Consider the following 11,925-nt stretch of genomic DNA (forward strand, 5'->3'; position numbering starts at 1 on the left):
TGGCTGGTTTTTTGGGGAGGGGGGCAGCAGCATATATTAAGTGAGTGCAATGTGTGGGTGTGACCATCATGGGAATGGCAACTTTTTGATAAGTGATCATTTTGGTGGTTGCGGGTGGGCGCTGTCAAATTGTATTGTGTACAGAGGGATTTGCCATTGGTCCAGACAAGAGATTTGGGGCAGGCGTGGACTGAACGAAGGTGAAAATGCTTGAACAATCTCACGAGAAAATATGAGATTTACTGATTATTGTTTACATTGCAAAAACATGAGAACCGACCCGAATCGATCCGGATTCAACTGAAAGGCTTGCAACAGCACAACTTCCGAAACATATTGGTTTCTCCCCTGCAGCGAGGAAGGCGACTAGAGCCGAACTTTGTTTTGATCGAGCTAAAAGCCAGGACCCGAAATTCATCTCACCACCGCGGGGGACAAGATAGGGGTAACTAACGCTATCCTAAAGACATAATTTATACCTGGTGGAAAAAACGCAGAATCTCGAGGGTCGCCATTGTGTGGAACGAGATAGCCGACATAGGCACGGTATGGTCCTTGGAGAGAGGGATGTGATGGGCATCCCCGCCTAAGGAGTGCAGCAAGGCGGGTTTGGGATACCCGGAGTTGTCGAGGCCTCCGAGGGAATCCGCCGTCGTCTACCTTGAGCTACACACCGCCATCCCTTGTCTTGATCGTTAACAATCAGCACGCGAGGGACGCGGCTGTTGATGCGGCCTAGCCTGGGAGGGTCTGCCGAGCACCGGGGAAACAACGGGGACGGTTCCAGGGTTAACAACAGGCCCTCCGGAGGACCGACAAAATATTGAATAGCAGTAAGTATGCCGTTAGGTTGTCGAACAAAGGGATTTATATGGACCGGTCTCTTGTTACGGCGAGTCCAGGCATCGTGGCACAAGCACCTGACAACACAACCGAGAAGATGCTTCTTTTTGACAGACGAGTAACGCTAGCCTGTTGGCTAACTAACGCTAGCTTAGTGTTTGTAAAAAAAAAAAAAAAAAAAAAAAAAACATTTACTGCTGCCGACAGTAGTTGTGATATTTTTTATTGAGTAGTTATCTAATGAGACAACTATGTTTGGGGTAACATTAATGACATATTTATTTGTTTGGATACGTTACTGGACAAAATCAGATCTAATGTTAGTAACTAGCTAACGTTAGCTATTAGATTGCAATGCTAAGTGATGCAAACATCGGTAGGCTTGTTAGCTCATTTATCTTATGTTAGCTTGCTACCTCGCTGAACATTAACTGATGTTTCACATCGTTATAGTGACCATTAATAATGTTAGCTGAGCCAGCAAGCCCAATCCCGATAAAGTTGTACTAGAATGTAACAAGGTAACAGTTATTCTTAAATTGACACGGTTGCCGCAGGTTACACTAACGGTATTCATTTAATGTATACAGGCCATAGATAACAGACATAGCTGTCAATGTTGGGTGTGTAACTTAAACGTTAACCTTTACACAATCTAGCAAGCTGGACACTTGATGTCCATTGTGGCCTTTTTCATTGCTGTGACTATACTTGGCAGTCCCTACATTAGTGACCTTTCATAACTCCAGTGCCATGCAATTTAGGCCTATGATGCCAGGGTGTTATCACATGATGCTATAATTTTCCAGGCAGTTACTCTACATATCTGGCCTACATCTTTGATGCATGTTTACAGTCCTTATAGGCTATAGGTTGGGCCAGATAGTGCTGCTTGAAGTTGCATGTGCTTGCTAAACACACATGATAGTGGAAAACATTATTGTCAGCCTTATTGATGACTCAGAGCAGGAAATTTCCACATCCATATAGCTAAAAACAGCCATGACTCATCACAACCAATGCCTTTTTAAACAGTGATCCGTCACTCCCATTTGAATATACCAGACCCCACAACGCCTTCCTTAATCTCTGCTCTTGTCTCTGCAGCAATGATGGAAGAACTGCATAGCCTGGACCCCCGACGGCAGGAGCTATTGGAGGCTCGTTTCACTGGAGTCGGTGTGGCTAAGGTTTGTGTTACAGCAGATGTCGTGAAGGTGGAGCATGAGAGCTTGCTCCTGTCAAAGTGCTTCTAATCACTGATTTTCTTGATTACACATTTTTGTGAATCTCTTCTTCCTTTGTCTCACTCCGCCTCAGTATCATTCTGCTGTTTGGCCCGTACAAACTTGGCCCCACTCCTTTTCTTTGTCTGTCTCTGGAGAAGGTTGAGCTGTGTCTGTGTGTTTTGGCTGGTGTGATATGGCATCTCTTCCTGGCTCATGTAGTGGCTGTATATGCAAGTGGCACTGCCTGCCAAAAAGGCCACAGACATGACAGAGAGGGGGGGGAGGAGTGAAGGCAGATGAGGAATGCAGAAGTAGTTCATGACCAGGTGTGAGTGGAGGCAGCATTTAGCCTTCCACCCTCTTGCTTGCTACATGGATGGAGCTGTCTTTGTGGAAGGTGATCTTGGAACAGTTAGGGAGCGAGAGTCGGCGCCAGGAGTGGGCCCTGTGCCAGCCATAGGCAGAGCTGAGCCCAGAGCATGGCATGGCCGCTGCCGCAGAGAAAATGGCGGCTCTTGCTAAGGCATTATGCCACAGCCACCCTGTATGACAAGAGATTCGATGTGTGTAGGGGGGAAACGTAGGAGAGAAGTGTCAACAAATGGCTTTGAAGAAATGTGGGTTGGTGGTCTAAAAGCCCTTCAATGTCACAGATTAGCTTAGTTTATTTTTTCTTGACCTTGAACAGCCCCGTGGCACTGCTGCTCTCCCTGTCATCACTGAGGTTGCATAAAAGAAAGAGAAGTTGTTATCATTTTGAGGACAAAGAGCTAGCACACCCTTTTGGTAATGGAACAGAAGAGGGCCTACTAAAATTATTGGAAAGTGCATTTCCTTTTGAACAAGTCTGATCAAACAAGTTGTCATTCTTAGATCAAGCAAAGTATCTTTCACTGGCTTTCTCCAGAGAGCGAGTGAAGACAAGAATGGTTAAGACCATGGTGAACAGGAGAAAAATGGATGACATTATCTAAAGGTGACAGAGAGAGGGTGGAATACATCCCCAGCAGCATGCCTAATGTTCAGCCATTTTAGGAGGGTTCAGTGAGAGAGCTCTAGTGTGCTCTGAATGACTAAGTATCTCTCCCTGATTGGACAGTGCCAGCTGAATTCTGATGTGATTCATTTGACTGACAGGCATCACCTAGGGAACCGACATTAGGACTGATGCAGGTCTAGATTCAGTGGGAAGTTAATGGTGACGGTACTGAGCCAAACCTCCGCATCCCTTCCCTTAGTTTCACGCCCATTTTACTGTGTGTTTTCTCACAGGTGCATGCATACACAACAAGTGCACATGCATTTTAAAGATAATATTTTCAACCTACATTGATGCATGCTTGTGCTTTATTTTAATGCACTTTTACCTCATTTTTAATAGGGCTCGGGTCAGAACCAAAATGAGTCATCCAATCAGAGTCTATGCAGTGTTGGCTCACTCAGTGACAAAGAGCTAGAGGTAAGTCTGTTGCATTTATACAGGATTGTTATATGCCAACCGTCTTCCTGTGTTACCTCATTGAACGTGTGGTTGATTCACCCTACCTTCCTGACAGACTCCTGACAAAAAAGCGAATGATCAGAGAGTGAGAAAACGGAAAGCAGACCCTTTTGACAACAGCCAAGGTAAGACTGTCCCAGCTGCCATGATACTCACACATTGTACCCCAAATATCAACCTCTTTCTGAGCTCCCTGCCTCTCTTTTTCAGGCAAAGCAGGAGCAAGGGGACATAAAATTAGTGATTATTTTGAGGTAAGTGACAGAAAATGAGTCTGTTTCTTTGCTGTCTAACCACGTACTCTAAAAATGCTTTATTATTGGATGCTTAACTTTTCATACTTACTTTCCTAACCTCTTTTTTTAGCCATCTTGGTCTTTACATTGAACTGCTTTCCTCTTCTTCTCTATTTACGTGTGTGTCAGTTTGCGGGAGGTAGCGGTCCTGGTACCAGCCCCGCCAGGGGAATTCCACCAGTGGTCCGCTCTTCCCCACAACACTCCCTCTCCAATCCCCCTGTCACGGTGAGCATGTTTGCTCTATCTGCTTTGTGCTGTTTCACCACTTAACACTCTTTCTTTCATTCTCTCTTCTGTGCTTGCTATTAACAACAGTAGTTTAAGTTTGTTTACAGGTGGGAAGAATCTGATGTGATCTGTAAACACTGTTTGTACTGAATCAGTGTGTTGTGACGTTATAAAATGTGTTGAAATCTTTCATTATTGGCCAAAGTTCCTCTCAAAACCAAAAATGATGGAAAGCAATATGCATGAAGGAGGACCATATCATAGAAATGAATATACTGATATAAATGCAAATGGCTCCACACATACTGACAGTCAAATGAAAATAGAGAAGGGTTTAGATTAACCTCTTCCACGTGCCTTTTGCTGTTCGATTCTTTTTTTGTGTGAACTGGAGGCCTTTCATCTTTTCAAGTGAAATGAATCACTCAGGAACTCTTAAATTATTTAACGCTTTTTATCGTGCTTTTTCTGTGAGAATGTAAGCCTCACATACTTCTTAATAGTACATGAGTGTCTACAGTTCCTGGTTATCATTTACCTTCAGATTTCTATCACCAGATTGGTCTCATTTTTTATCGTGACTGGCATCTGCAGGTCTCAATAAATAACTGTAATGAAATTCACACATTAAGGCACAATCTAAGGCTTTTATCAGATGAATGTTTCTCCCTCCCAGGTGCAGCAGGGAAGCCCCTCCTCCGTAAGCTCGGCCAACACAGAGCACTCGTCGTGTTCACTGAAACCTGCTTCTCTTCTCATGCTCCACAAAGCCACACAGGTACTTGACATGCTATCAGGGCTGGCTGACCATTTAGCTGTTACTTAGATTCAAAAGGCGGTTGTTAAATAATTGACATATAAACCAATGAATTACAAAAATTGTCAGCAACTGAAAGAGTTTGCTAGATGGAACTACTTGTACTAAAATTTCCACTGCTGCAGAATGATCCACCATTAACATAAACACTGTTTTGTTTTGTTTTTTGCTCGTTGTACCCCGTAGTCTGATCTTACTATAGAGAAACTAACAGCAATGGAGAACAACAAGAACTCTGACCTGGAGAAGAAGGAGGGCCGAATAGACGATTTGCTGCGGGTACTAATCTCATTACATTTCATCCCTGCTACTCTTGATTGCCATTTTCAATGGTTTTGAGTTCTCTGTTTTGGTTTTTCATTTAAGGCATGTTAGAGTTGACTCATTCCTGATGTCTTTTCATGTATAAATAAGGTAAAAATGTGTTAATCCTTTATACCTGACCTTTTCCTCCTTGTTTGTATGTTCTGCTTAAGGCAAACTGTGATCTGAGGAGACAGATCGATGAACAGCAGAGGATGCTGGAACGATACAAGGAACGCTTAAACAAGTGTGTGACCATGTCCAAGAAGCTGCTGATTGAAAAAGTATGTCTGCCTAATAGCAATGACTTATTTTAGGCTTCCAAAGTGAGTGGGTTGTTGTGGGTTTTTGACATGAGCTAGTTTCTGGAGCCCCGATTTAAGCCATGTGGAGTGAAAAGCACTGGTTTTTATACCTGTACCTCTCTGCTCTTCCTTCAGTCCAAACAGGAGAAGATGGCGTGCCGGGACAAAAGCATGCAGGACAGGCTTCGACTAGGTCACTTCACCACAGTGAGACATGGTGCGTCTTTCACTGAGCAGTGGACGGATGGATATGCCTTCCAAAACCTTATCAAGTGAGCAACTTAAACAATAAATTCTTCACATCTTAGCAGCAATTTTATACTTTTACATGAATTTACACACATACTGTGGGCTTGTATACTAAGTAACTTGCATTACGCATAAAATAACTTTCTTACATGTGTAAATGCAATCTAAGTGTTTGCTAATGGGTAAACATGAACACATCCTTTATGAAAGAACAAATGCCTCATCTGAACCAGGGATCCAAAGAGCTTACAGTAGATCGCACACAATCTGATATGCAGTAGGTCTGTATGTCATTGCAATGTGTTATCTGTTTTCAGACAACAAGAAAGGATCAATTCTCAGCGAGAGGACATTGAAAGACAGAGGAAGCTTCTGGCCAAACGCAAGCCGCCCTCCATGGCCCAGACTCCACTGCCAAGCCTTGAGCAAAACAAACGCAAAAGCAAGGCCAATGGAACAGAAAGTGAAGCGTACGATGCTTTAATTTGTTCTTTATGTTCTTTTTTTTTTATACAAGCTGTTTTTCCCCTACATGCATATTCAAAGTTACACTGAGGTTGGTTCTTTGTCCTCGCAGGTTATCACAGGCAGAGTACCATGAGCAAGAGGAAATCTTTAAGCTAAGACTGGGCCATCTTAAGAAGGTAATACATTAGGTATTTTTAACCAGTTGTATGTGACAACACGCTTATTGTGGTTTTGTGTTGTGTGCACAAGTTTTGATAATATATTGCTTCCGGTTGCAGGAGGAGGCAGAGATCCAGGCGGAGCTGGAGAGGTTGGAGCGAGTGAGAAACCTGCACATTCGCGAGCTGAAAAGGATCCACAATGAGGATAATTCTCAGTACGATTTCTTCTTTTATGGTCTTTTCCTAGTTAGTCTGCACTGATGTGACCTTGTGCTCTATTTAATTATTCAACTTGAATTGTTTCTCTCCCTGTGCAGATTCAAAGATCACCCTACGCTAAATGACCGGTACCTGCTACTCCATTTACTTGGACGGGGAGGTTTCAGTGAAGTTTACAAAGTGAGAGAAATGTCATATTTCCCTGTTAAAGCAGAATGACTTTTTTAATTAATGTAGTGAAGACCTTTTGCCAAAACCATTCAAAATTAGAAATTGGGGACAATGTCATAAACACAAATGAGGTTTGGTGCAATCTTATACAATAGCTTTGCGATAAATACCAGTTTTCTGCTGATTAACAGAGAGCGTTAGAGATTTTGTATCAAGATTGTGGGGAAAACTAACCTCCTCACATTCTTAAAGTGACTGCAGTGGCTATGCTGTGCATACTTTGGAAAATATTTGAGGATGCGTGTTTCATTACATTACTCTAAGTTGACATCATGAACATTTGGAAGTAAATGATTGTGCCAGAATGTGATGAGTTGTTCCAAGAATTTGCTGTCATCACTGTAAAAAATTATACATGAACGCCGCCATTTTTCACTGCAGCTACCAAAAGCAGATCTAAACTAACAGGAGATGTTTATTTTCCAGGCCTTTGACTTAACAGAGCAAAGGTATGTTGCGGTCAAAATCCACCAGTTAAACAAGAACTGGAGGGACGAGAAGAAGGAAAATTATCACAAGTGAGTGTTTTGCAATTTTGAATGCAATACTAAAGTACATTTACAATAGATATGAATGATGTTCTCTTCATCATTCATTAACCCATAGATTCACTGTGTGTAAAATCCACATTTAAAATCAATGGTGTGAATGTTTGTTTGTTTTTTGTTTTTTTTTCCAGACATGCGTGCAGAGAATATAGAATCCACAAAGAGCTGGACCACCCACGAATAGTTAAACTCTACGACTACTTTTCGCTTGACACTGACTCGTAAGTCATTTCCTTTTCAGACAGATGTGTGCCATCCAAAATATTTACTAATGTTTGTGCCGATTGTGTTCATTTTGACCCAGAACACAGATTTGTCAGAGCCTTAACTTTGTTTTGATGAATGAAATCCTGCTGGGGTGTGCGAATACCTCTCCCTTGTTTTGGAGCAGGTTCTGCACAGTACTGGAGTACTGCGAGGGCAACGACTTGGACTTCTACCTGAAGCAGCACAAGCTTATGTCGGAGAAAGAGGGCCGCTCCATCATCATGCAGATTGTTAACGCCCTCAAGTACCTCAATGAGATCAGACCGCCCATTATCCACTACGACCTTAAACCTGGTGGGTCTCCACACCACAATGGCCCTTATACTCTTGCATGATCTTGTTTCAGTTTTCTTGGCAGTTCTTCTTCAAATGAATAATCAGTACAACTGTCTTAATTAACCACTTGAAACTGCTACAGCTACACTAGTGTTTTTATTTTGGTCCATATGGTGGCCAACACCAGTTATTTACAAGCAGTTTAATAGACAAATAAAGTTGTGTGGACAAACAATGCGAAAATTGGGCAGAATATAGTTTAGATTTGGTTATCACGACTGGTTGGACCAAGTCTATCAAAATCTGTTCCTGTTGCTGAAGAGGTAAAATCATTAAGTGTCTAAGGATTCAGATGATTTGAACATGTTTAAACATGTGAAAACAGATTTCTGACACACAAATGTGAATATGAATCTGAACTTTCAGTTCTTTCATGACTGTAAATCCTTTCCTCTTCCTGCTCAGGTAACATCCTCTTGGTTAACGGCACTGCCTGCGGGGAGATCAAGATCACAGACTTTGGCCTGTCGAAGATCATGGATGATGACAGCTACAACTCAGTGGACGGGATGGAGCTGACGTCACAGGGAGCAGGGACATACTGGTAAGATTTACAGTGGTAGATGGCACACTGCCGGAGGGGTGCCGTCGTCTGTGATGTAATAAATTGTGCTGTATATTTTTACCACGGAGGCCTGGTCCTCAATGGTTGTATATGTGTCAGGCTGAAATATTTCTTCATTCCCTGCTTTCCCACACCACAGTGCAATATGAAGTAGAAGTCGTCATTTTGCTGTGTGAAGACATTTTATGCTGTAGAAAGAAAAACAAAATGGCAGAATGACCAACAAAGTTTATAATGCAGAAATCCTTTGTATTGTGTTGAACTACTTTTTATGGGGTTTAAATTCCTTCCTGATTGAATGCTTTTATCCTTGCTGCATGCCGCCAAATTAACATTTAATCTCTGAAATGGCTGCCGTATATGTTATGTGCACACTCAAATTGAACTCTTTAAATCATTTGGAAAATGCTGCGGCAGTGAGTTTTATACTTGGCACATACCTAGAGCAGGATATGTGTTTATGTATGTATATATGTGGTTACTGTGTCTGACAGCACACTGGATTGACTCTAGTTTGCCAGAAGCAGCACTTCAGGCTGAAAAGTTTCATGGTACAGATACTCAATGCTCAATAATGTGATAACTATCAAATGAAAAGGGCTATCAAACAATAATTACAGTACACTACATACGTCAGCATTTTCTAAATGCTGTCAGTGTAGGGAGAGAGTGTCACTGTACAGTGTCTAATATCTTCAGTTTTTGTGTCTCTGTAGGAGAGGTAAAGTAGAGGTTGGGTATTATGCATGAGTGAAACAACGCTGACTGAGTCTTATTCATATTAAAATGGATCCCCTTTTCTCCTTTAGGTACCTACCCCCCGAGTGCTTTGTGGTTGGGAAGGAACCACCCAAAATCTCCAACAAGGTGGATGTGTGGTCTGTGGGAGTCATTTTCTACCAGTGTTTGTATGGCCGCAAGGTAGGAGACGCACACTGGAGAAACATGTCGCAACACATTTACAAGACATTTGAGCTATTATTGAGTGTTAAGTAAAAAATGTAATTGCAGAAAAAATAATAATGCAATCTGGATAATTTCTTGGGTAAATTAATAAAATTTTAATTGTATGTAACATTCAATTATTTTTTATTTAAATTGAGTGTTTCCTTTTATACGAACGAACAATTCTAACTCCTAACATATTAACACTTAATATATTTTAAAAACTTTATAGGGAGAAACGCCAGTATAATCAAGTGGAATTGGTCAGCTCTGTGACACGTATTCAAATTTGTAGACAAACAGATTAAGTGACTTTTTATGATGTACAGTGTACTAAACACCAACACACTCTTAATTTATCCTATTCACTTATTTAATTAATGTCTTGTTTGTTTCAATAACACTTATTCTCTTTGCTCTCTAGCCCTTTGGCCACAACCAGTCCCAGCAGGACATTCTGCAGGAAAACACCATACTGAAGGCAACAGATGTGCAGTTTCCCCCTAAACCAGTAGTCACACCTGAAGCTAAGGTACTGGACTCACTGCTTTTGTTTTGACTGTCTAATGTGTGCAATGAATCTATGCATTTTCAACTCTCAAAATACTCCTATATTCTGTCTTTATACTGTAATTACTCATGCACACACTCATACATAGTAACTCCACTCACATTCTGTCTCCCTCCAGGCCTTTATAAGGCGCTGTCTTGTCTACCGTAAGGAGGATCGCATCGATGTGCACCAGCTGGCCAGTGACCCCTTCCTCATGCCCCACATCCGCAAGTCTGTGGCCTCCTCGGGCACCTCAGGCATGGCTGTGGCCTCCACATCCAGTTCCTCCAACAGCAGCGCCTCAAACTGAGCCCACGCCACTTAACTGACTGAACCATTTGAAAGAGTGGGGTGGGGGTGACACCATCTTGTGTCACCCCTCCCAACGGCATCCTACCTTGCTATGAAGAGCCCAGGAGAAACTGGTCCAACGACAGCAAGGGGTGGGTGAGAAGTCATGGACGGGTTGGGAAGGGAGACGACCCACGTCACCCATCATCCCTCTCATGTCCACTCACCCCAGCCTACCTGTCCTCCTTTCTCAAAAAGGTGGCACTGTTCTGGGGGTCAAAGCCCTGGACAACTCACACAGCAAGGGGCAAGGTTTGGCACTGTGTTGGTGAAAAGTGGAGTTCAGTGGTTGGGATTTTTCTTTACTGCTTCAAAAAGAAAATAAAAAGAGTATAGAACTGCTTTAACTTGGCCAGATGGAAAGGACTGCGAAAGACCTCATACACACTCGCACACATCCATGCATGAGCCATTCTGGTCCGAGGTAGTGTGAACTCCCCAAGCTCAAACATTTTGTTTGTTCTCATCTCCCCGAACATAACTGAGAGAACCAGTCTGGCCTGTTTGCATTGAACCCTAAATATCTATGGCATTATGTCATCCAACCCGCTGTTCTGGGATCCCTGCTTAAATTCCAGACCCAGATAGCTTGTGACGAGGAGGGACAAAGCTACTATCCCCCTTACCCATCTCATCTCCTCAAAAAAATCCTGTGACCAAAGCTTATAACTTCCAGCTGGTGGCAGTGTTCCACCTCAGTTTTTATAATGAATGGTTTTAGAGTCATGTTACTTGATATGAAGTGGAAGCTGTTGAGAAACGACCCCTTTTACATTTTTTAAAAAAACGTTTCAATTTAACCAGTTTTATGGAAAGAAAACGGTTGTGTTTTTCAAGTTGCCTTTAATTAGAACTGTTATTGTTTTGATTGACCCCCCCCCTCCCATAAACACACATATTTATTTAGGTATGTTTGAATTTATTTTTGGCCAATAACATGCAAGTGACTGGTCTACCTAATAGTACTGTTGGGGGGAGATTGGGCCTTAGCAGAGAGTTGCATAAACCATTAAATACTATTGGTTAAAATGTGTTTGTTGTTCTGGGCTTCTGTCTGACTGGTTTTACCATCACTGCTTTTTGGAAGGAATAACTTATTTGCAACACAACTGCCAATGTAATCATGAGCATCATGTCTGTACTTGGGTTTTTCCCTTTTTTTAGATTAAAATTGGCTGTGGAAGCCCATTTATGCCAATGTGATTCTGTAAGCAATTGAGAAATTAATGACTTGCTTATCTCTAAATAAGGATGTATTTATCTCAAAATAATGAGCTTTCTTGAAATAATGAGTTAGTGTTTTAAGATAATGAGTTTGTATCTCAAAATACTGACTTAATATTTCAAAATAATAAATCAATTTTGATATTTGAAGTCATTATTTTGGGATGCAGTCATTTTAAGAAAGTTTCTCATTATTTTGAGAGTTTCTCATTATATGGGAGTTTTTTTTCCCCATCACATTGGCAGAAATTGGCTTCCATATTTTACAGACTGTAAATCAAAA

At 41.8% G+C, this 11,925-nt stretch overlaps 1 protein-coding gene across 4 annotated transcripts; it reads left to right on the forward strand.

The window, feature by feature from the left end:
- Positions 1-181: 181 nt before the first annotated feature.
- Positions 182-11,451, forward strand: tlk2 (tousled-like kinase 2). Of its 4 annotated transcripts, none has more exons than XM_046040374.1 (21): positions 182-200; positions 1,951-2,033; positions 3,454-3,531; positions 3,629-3,698; positions 3,784-3,827; positions 3,999-4,097; positions 4,777-4,878; positions 5,104-5,196; positions 5,394-5,504; positions 5,661-5,797; positions 6,092-6,244; positions 6,352-6,418; positions 6,521-6,618; positions 6,721-6,802; positions 7,280-7,371; positions 7,533-7,622; positions 7,793-7,962; positions 8,410-8,548; positions 9,379-9,490; positions 9,939-10,046; positions 10,204-11,451. In XM_046040374.1, exons 2-21 carry the CDS (start codon positions 1,953-1,955, stop codon positions 10,375-10,377), a joined length of 2,100 nt encoding a protein of 699 aa, XP_045896330.1. In that variant the 5' UTR covers positions 182-200; positions 1,951-1,952; the 3' UTR covers positions 10,378-11,451. The 4 variants fall into 4 exon arrangements, with proteins under 4 accessions (XP_045896330.1, XP_045896322.1, XP_045896345.1 ...); XM_046040366.1 differs by lacking the exon at positions 182-200 and adding an exon at positions 218-833; XM_046040389.1 differs by lacking the exons at positions 182-200; positions 3,999-4,097 and adding an exon at positions 219-833.
- The last annotated feature ends 474 nt before the right edge of the window (positions 11,452-11,925 follow it).

The sequence above is a fragment of the Micropterus dolomieu genome, linkage group LG02, assembly GCF_021292245.1.
Source record: "Micropterus dolomieu isolate WLL.071019.BEF.003 ecotype Adirondacks linkage group LG02, ASM2129224v1, whole genome shotgun sequence".
Taxonomy (NCBI): domain Eukaryota; kingdom Metazoa; phylum Chordata; class Actinopteri; order Centrarchiformes; family Centrarchidae; genus Micropterus; species Micropterus dolomieu.

What these genes read in the sequence shown, in the direction of transcription:
- tlk2 (XM_046040374.1), top strand. Translation starts at nt 1,953, where the DNA reads ATGATGGAAGAACTGCATAGCCTGGACCCCCGACGGCAGGAGCTATTG. An exon ending in GACTGGGCCATCTTAAGAAG is followed by an intron (nt 6,419 to 6,520) that starts GTAATACATTAG and finishes TTCCGGTTGCAG; the next exon opens with GAGGAGGCAGAGATCCAGGC. An exon ending in CACAATGAGGATAATTCTCA is followed by an intron (nt 6,619 to 6,720) that starts GTACGATTTCTT and finishes CTCCCTGTGCAG; the next exon opens with ATTCAAAGATCACCCTACGC.